This window comes from Amphiprion ocellaris, chromosome 14, assembly GCF_022539595.1.
Source record: "Amphiprion ocellaris isolate individual 3 ecotype Okinawa chromosome 14, ASM2253959v1, whole genome shotgun sequence".
Classification (NCBI taxonomy): domain Eukaryota; kingdom Metazoa; phylum Chordata; class Actinopteri; family Pomacentridae; genus Amphiprion; species Amphiprion ocellaris.
In genome coordinates, this window is record NC_072779.1 from 35,148,481 (window position 1) to 35,156,551 (window position 8,071).

General features: G+C 41.9%; 1 protein-coding gene across 1 annotated transcript; it reads left to right on the forward strand.

Moving 5' to 3' along the window:
• Positions 1 to 2,396: 2,396 nt before the first annotated feature.
• sra1 (steroid receptor RNA activator 1) lies at positions 2,397 to 6,641 on the forward strand. Its single transcript, XM_023297217.3, has 6 exons — positions 2,397 to 2,554; positions 4,311 to 4,418; positions 4,945 to 5,031; positions 5,118 to 5,278; positions 5,518 to 5,626; positions 5,716 to 6,641. The coding sequence occupies exons 1-6, from the start codon at positions 2,530 to 2,532 to the stop codon at positions 5,949 to 5,951; spliced, it is 726 nt and encodes a 241-aa protein (XP_023152985.1). The 5' UTR covers positions 2,397 to 2,529; the 3' UTR covers positions 5,952 to 6,641.
• Positions 6,642 to 8,071: the final 1,430 nt, after the last annotated feature.

Consider the following 8,071-nt stretch of genomic DNA (forward strand, 5'->3'; position numbering starts at 1 on the left):
TCCAAAATCAGTAGTAAACAAAATAGGGGAAGCGCAATTTGCACATCCATGTTTGTCCCGTATAAATATGTCACACCTACTTGATTAAAAAAACTTTAAAAAAAGGGAAGAAAACTACAAAAATAACTAAACAGACCTAAAGTTAACTGGAGCTGCTGTAACTAGCTGTCACTCTCACGGTGGCATCTTGAAAATTACCAGGAAATCGATAGGATTGTTTGAAATCACATAAAAGCTACATTTAAAAAAAATCTTCAACATGTTTTAGTGAAACAGACGTAAATAAATACATCGCAGCTTCTCAAACATGATGCTTCACAGTCAGATGTCTCAGATGTTCGGTTCATTTCCAGTCAAAAGAAACAAAACAAATCACTTCAAGCTGTACATGTGGTGTGAATATAGCTGCAGCTACTTTTACTTCTTTTTATATTTCATCTGTAAACACGTTAAACTCCTGCTTCTTTTACGTCACTCTAATACAAACGTCCCCCGTTTTTAATCTGGCACTCTGCTGATGTCACAGAAGGTGTGACATGGCAGCCATGTGTCCCGGAAACCTATAAAGGAGCGAAGCTGGAGAACACTGCAGGAAGCGCTACCATTTGTCCTGCCAAAATAAAAGCCTTAACATGATTAACGCATGCAATTATTGGATGTTGTTATTATAAACTAATTAGTCATGTTTTGTAAATCCATATGATTTTTTAAAAAATGTATATTTTATTATTATTATTGATTAATGTATCTATCTCGTTGGCATAGCATAGCATATCATGATCTGTGACTTGTTAGCTTTAGCTTTGGTCTATTATCATGTTATCATGACCGATAATCTGTTAGTTTTAGCTTTGGTCTGTTAGCATGTTATCATGACCTGCAACCTGTTAGCTTTAGTTTCAATGTGTTAGTATGTTGTCTTGATTTGGGACCTAGCCTTGTTAGCCCTGTGACCAGTTAGCTTCAGTTATAGTCTGTTAGCATGGTATCAAGACCTGGAACCTGTTAACTTTAGCTTCAGCCTGTTAGTATGATATCGTGACCTGTAACCTGTTAGCTTTTTAGTCTCTTAGCATGTTATCTTGATCTGGGACCTGTTAGTCCCAGTTTTAGCCTTGTTAGCCCTGCAACCAGTTAGCTTCAGTTATTGTCTGTTAGCATGGTTTCAAGACCTGGAACCTGTTAGCTTTAGCTTTAGTGTGTTGGCATGTTGTTTTCATCTGGCACATAGCCTTGTTAGCCCTGCGACCAGTTAGCTTCAGTTATCGTCTGTTAGCAAGGTATCAAAACCTGTAACCTGCCAGCTTTAGCTGCAGTCTGTTAGTATGTTATCTTGGTCTGGGACCTGTTAGCCCTAGTTTTAGCCTTGTTAGCCCTGCAACCAGTTAGCTTAAGTTATAGTCTGTTAGCATGGCATCAAGACCTGGAACCTCTTAGCATTAGCTTTGGTCTGCTAGCATCACATCATGGCCTGTAACCTATTAGCTTTAGCTTCAGTGTGTTAGCATGTTATCTTGATTTGGTACCTAGCCTTGTTAGCCCTGTGACCAGTTAGCTTCAATTATAGTCTGTTAGCTTGGTATCATGACCTGGAACTTGTTAGCTTTAGCTTTAGTCTGTTAGCATGTTATCTTGATCTGGGACCTGATTGCCCTAATTTTACCTTGGTTAGCCCTGTGACCAGTTAGCTTCAGTTATAGTCTGTTAGCATGGTATCATGACCTGTAACCTGTTAGCTTTAGCTTCAGTCTCTTAGCGTGTTATCTTGATCTGGAACCTATTAGTTCAAGTTTTAGCCTTGTTAGCCCTGCAACCAGTTAGCTTCAGTTATAGTCTGTTAGCATGATATCAAGACCTGGAAGCTCTTAGCTTTAGTTTTGATCTGTTAACATGATATCATGATATGTGACCAGTTAGCTTTAGCTTCAGTCTGTTAGCATAATATCTTGATTTGAGACCTGCTAGGCCAAGTTTTAGCCTTGTTGGCCTTGTTAGCTGTTTTTCAGAAAATGTAGCTTATACGAAATATTTCTGCTGTACATTAAAATGTCAGTCAGAAATTATTTAAAAAATGATTTTTCTTCTCTGAATTTTCAATTTGAAGAGTAAACACATCAGTCAAAAATTACTCATAAATATTATACCATACGAATAACGTTACAGATGTTACAATACTAAACGACGAAACAGACAAATACACTGATTTTTATTCTTTAACCTGTTGTGTGTTGCTTAGTGAATTAATGTAATAAAATAAAATTTAGAAAACAGATTCACTTTTATTTTGAAAGTGTGACCTTTAAGATCAGCTTCCTGCTCACTGCTGCATTTTTACATCAGATTCGTTCTGCTGGAGTCCACCTGAAACCTCAGTCTGCGGGTTAGCTTAGCCGTTAGCTTAGCCGTTAGCTTAGCCGTTAGCTTAGCCGTTAGCTTAGCCGTTAGCTTAGCCGTTAGCTTAGCCGTTAGCTTAGCCGTTAGCTTAGCGTCTTTCCGGGAACAAGAAGCTGCTGTTTTCTGACGTCCACCATGGAGGACAGGTACACCAAACCCGGTGAGTTGGCTTCACCCACTGAGTAGCGGGAATAACGTGAAGTTAAAGTGCTTTTAAAGTTACCGGAGTTATAAACTTTACTAGTTTAGTTTAACTAGTTCTGGCCGCTAAACCGGCTCAGACACCCGGAAACAGAATTTACGTCGCGTTGGCAAAACAGAACGACGAACTACGTTGAAAATTCTGCCAAGTTAATGTCGCATCGAGATTTAAAGCAGCAAGAAAAAGACTTTTGAAAGATTTCTATGGTCTTCACGAGCTATTTGCGTGTTGTTGTTAATTCGGCTTACAAATAATGATGGAAAACTTAGTTATTTAAGTAGAAATTCGGGTTTGCTTGTGTGTGTCCGGAGTCATAAAACAGCCCATAATTGAATAGGGTTTGGTTAGCTCATTTTACACTTAGAAGACAGACGATAGGAGCTGTTCAACCTTTACATTTCAGTCTGTAAATCAGTTATTGACATGTGGAGTGTTTTACTGGGCTTTTTTAAAATCATCTTTGAGGATTATTTAGCATCAAACTGATCCCAGGAATCAGAGTAACGTGTTGACACAACGCTTCGACGAACTTCATTCAAAAATCAGCGAATTTAAAGTTCCGTCAAGTGTTTAAGCAGGAAAATACACACATTCCACAGATAAACGGTCATTTATGAAACACTAGAGAGTTGTTTTAAATTCGGCATATCAATAATCCATCAAAAATCAATAATTCATATGGAAGTAGAATTTTATTTGGATATTGGATATTTTATTTTAACCCGCCCGGCCAGCAGCAGATGGGTCCCCCCACATTAGAGCCGGGTTCTGCTCGACGGATTTTTCCCTGTTAAAAGGGTGTTTTCCTTGCCACTGTCGCCTTTTGGCTGCTCTGGGGGTTCAGACATTTGGGTTCTGTAACGTGTCTTGAGACAATTTGACTGTAATTGGCGCTATATAAATAAAATTGAATTGAATTGAATTGAATATTTGAAAAACTGTTCAGTTTAAGCTTCAGATCTGTCCCCAGGTGATCAGTAATAGGTAAGAGAGATCAATAAACATCCTGAATGCTGCTCTGATGTATGTGAATTACAGTTTGTACTTTATACCGTATTGTTGTAAATTAAGCTGTAGTTGATCGCTGAATTTCGTTTTATTGATTTTTTTTACTGTGATACAAGGCAGAAAGAAACAGAAAATCCTCAGTGGAACCAGCAGATTTCATTTATTTATTTATTTCGAACATGTAATTAATATTCAATGAGTGATTCACAAAAACAACTAAATAGTCCATCATGCTTCTCATATAAAGAGAATGAGAGGAAAAACAAAAACTTCAACATGTTCGAAAGGGAGTGGGAAGAAGTTAAAACTTAGATGTTTGGCTTCTGGACTGATAAACGACCACAGTGTCTGTTTTTAGCTAACTAGCTAACTATTATTTCTTCAGATTTCTGCCATTCCAACATTCCAACACAGTGTATAACTTGCAAAAAATGTATTTATTTGTGGCAAAACATCACAAACAAATGGCTTTTTGCAAGTTAGGACATCTGGAGCGTTGTTGAAACATCTGGAGGAGATTTTATGACCGTGTCCGACTGACAGAAGATACAGTTTTAATCCAGCCAGAGAGCTGACTTCAGTGCAGGTTATTTAATTAACTGACTGCCTGCAGTGCTGACTACGTCCGTCTTCCCCTTCAGTCGGGAAAATGGAACACATGTCCTCAAAATGGTGGCCTGTCCCTTTAACTCTCTGTTTTTCCAAGGTAACCAGGAGCGGGGCTGGAACGACCCCCCTCAGTTCTCCTACGGCCTTCAGAAGGCCCGCGGACCACAGAGGAACCTCCTGAACAAGAGAGCAGCTCCACCCTCAGGTATCAAAACCCTGATCCACCTGCTGACAGTCACCTCACTCACTCTGACTCACACTGACTCACAATAGCTCACAATCACCACACACTGACTCACTCTGACTCACACTGACTCACAATAATCTCACACTGACTCACAATAACTTACAATCACCTCACACTGACTCACTCTGACTCACAATAATCTCACACTGACTCACAATAATCTCACACTGACTCACAGTAACTTACACTCACCTCACACTGACTCACTCTGACTCACAATAATCTCACACTGACTCACTCTGACTCACACTGACTCACAATAGCTCACAATCACCTCACACTGACTCACTCTGACTCACAATAATCTCACACTGACTCACAATAATCTCACACTGACTCACTCTGACTCACACTGACACACTGACTACTGCTACAACTATTCCTGTTTCTGTTAGTATTGTTGTTGTTGTTGTCGTAATGTCAGCATGTCAGGTGCAGCTCAGTTTTCAATGCCTCCAACATCTTGTCTCTGATTGGTTCCCAGGTGCAGGAGAAATGCCTTCAGCGCCGCCCTCCTTCAACCCTCAGACCCCACCTCCATGTGGTATAGCCCCGCCCCCTCTCAACCCAGGTAAGGAGCAGAGGTGTCTTATGAGAAAACAGTCGTCATGACAACAAGCCTGACTGACAGCTGAGGTGTTTGATAACTCCTCACAGCTCTGCCTCCACCTGGTGGGATGGCCACGCCCCCTTCTCACCTGGGGCCAATGAGAAGTCAGAGCGATGTCGACAGCAGCCAATCAGAAAGAGAGCCTGATGTACAGGATGTGATTTTGGTGCTGAACCGAGCACTTGCTGCCTGCAGACACTCTGTTAAAGTGAGTTTCAGTCCTCCCAGCAGCAGGGGGCGCCACTGAGACATGAACACAACGCTCCAGACTTTGTAGTACACAAGTTTGTTATACTGCAGAAAATTAACATTCCCCTGATTTAACAGAGGAATGTAAAATCAGATCCTCTGCTGCAGATGTCGGTTTTAGTTGCAGTACCACAGTAGACCACCAGGAGGAAACATTGTTCTGCTCCATGGGTTTAACTCTGAACCACCTGTCCACAGGATCAGGTGTGCAATGATGTGGCAAAGCGGCTCCGCCTTCTGGAGGACAGCTGGAGGTCAGGTAGACTCAGCCTACCTGTCAGGAGACGCATGGACGCCCTGTCTCTGGGTAACCTGTCTCACCATACACCTGTCTGGCTCATTAGACACCCGCCTACCTGCACACCTGTCTGAACTCTCACCTGTCTCTCTCTTTAGACTTACAGTCGGGTCGCTGGGACTCGGCTGACGAGATCCATCGCTCTCTGATGGTTGATCATGTGACCGAGGTCAGCCAATGGATGGTTGGTGTCAAACGCCTCATTGCTGAGACCCGAAACCTGAGTCCAGAACTACTAGAACCTCTTCAAAACCCAGCAAGACCAGTCCAGGACCCAGCAGAACCAGTCCAGGACCATACAGAACCGGTCCAGGACCCGGTTTGCCAGTCCTGACTTTCAAGCAACATTCTGTCCGGTCTTAATAAACTCAGATTCTTTAATCAAAAGCAGGATCTGGTGATTTTCACATCCTGCTACTGTGGGAGTGTTGAAGGTTTGATCTCTGGACCAGGTAGGGGCGGCTGTAGGTTCCTTGAGGAGACTTCAGCAGAGATGGATCTGCTCTTTACACCTTTCAGTTATCAGCTAAACTGTACCTGGACTTTGTGGACTTTAGGTTTGAAACTCTCGACACTCTAACCTCAGACTCTCTCTAGACGGTTGACTTTGGAAAATCTGAACACTCTAGAACTTCAGATCAAACTCTGAACACTCTGGACTTTGATCTTCAGCTCCAGAGTAGACTCTCTGGTCTCAACACTTTAGACTCCAAACTTTAGATTCTGGACTGTAAACTGCAGAGATTGTTGACCGTGAACTTTCAGGCTTTGGGCTCTGGACACTGGTCTTGGAACTTTAGACTTTGCTTTGGAACACTCTAAACTCTGGAACCTTCCCTCTGGACTTTCTTTGAACAAAGACTCAACGCTCTTTGAATCCAAGATCCTCTGAAAACCTGGTTTCACTTGTCTGTCAGTAACAGTCAACCTTCAGAGAGTTTCAGAGCCTGATCGTGTGGATCCTGAAGTGGTTTGAAAACTTGTTACTGTGTGATGTGGAAATAAATCAGTTTTCTCTCCTTTATCTGTTGGAACCACCCGTTTTTGTCTTTGGTTCTCCAGGTTTGTTGGTTCTTGATGTTGCAGGTTTTTCCTGCTCTAGAACCATCGATCTCAGAGGTCAGTAGGTTTTCTACAAGCATTTCAACAAACACTCTTAAAGTTACTCACATTTTATTCCCAAAACAGTTCACCTGGAACTGCTTCAGAACCCTGTAGAACCAATACAGAACCCTGTAGGACAATACAGAACCATGTAGAACCAGTACAGAACCCTGTAGAACCAATACAGAGCCCTGTAGGACAATACAGAACCATGTAGAACTAATACAGAACCCTGTAGGACCAATACAGAACCCTGCAGAACCAATATAGGACCCTGTAGGACTAATATAGAAACCTGTAGAACCAATACACAAGCATGTAGGACCAATACAGAACCCTGTAAGACCAATAGAGAACCCTGTAGGACCAATTCAGAACCCTATAGTACCAGTTCAGAACCCTATAGAACCAATACGGAACCCTGTAGGACCAATACAGGACCCTGTAGGACCGGTACAGAACCGTGTAGGACCAGTTTGGGACCAAAACAGAACCCTGATATTATTGGCTGTAAATTACCTTCAGCTGTGACTCTCACATGTCTGATGGAGTTTGGAAACAACATTAAATCTTGTGTTCAGATTCAAATTTGTTCATTTCAGGCCTGAAATGAGCCTAAAAACCAAACAGCCTTAAAGCAGTGAAAGTGTCAGAAATTTAAAGCTGCTTCAGACTGAATGATCAGAGAAGAACCAGAACCAGGAACCTTGTTGTTGTTGAGCAGCAGCTGCAGTGTCCAGGTGTGACCAGCAGGAGGCAGCAGAGGACCAATCACTGACAGCTGTACAGCCCATAATAAGGTGAGTACAGTCTGTTCATTCATTCTCTCTGTTCAGATACTCACCTGTCTCTAAACCAATCAGAGTGGAGTCCAGCGCTCATGACGGCAGTTAAGTTTCTGCTCTTTGGACTCTGGTGTAGTTTTCTGTTGCTGCTTTTCTTCTTGTTCGATCACCAGGATGTGTTTCAGTAAACATGACATTTATTGTGGTGTTGAATCGTCATCAGTTTCTGTCTTCGCTCTTTATTTCCATTATCTGTTTGAAAACATTCAGTAAAATCAGCCTCATGTGTTGTTGAATTAAACATGAAGACAACATGAAGCATCTTGTAGCTCTGCTCATCTACCACCAACATCTAGACCTCCATGAACAGCTAGATTTCTATGAACATCTAGACCTCTATGGACACCAACATCTTGACCTCTATGAACATCTAGACTTCTATGAACATCAAGACCTCTATGAACATCTAGATCTCTGTGAACATCTAGACCTCTATGAACATCTAGACCTCTATGAACACCAACATCTAGACCTACAACTGCTACCACCAGGAATCAGGCCTCAT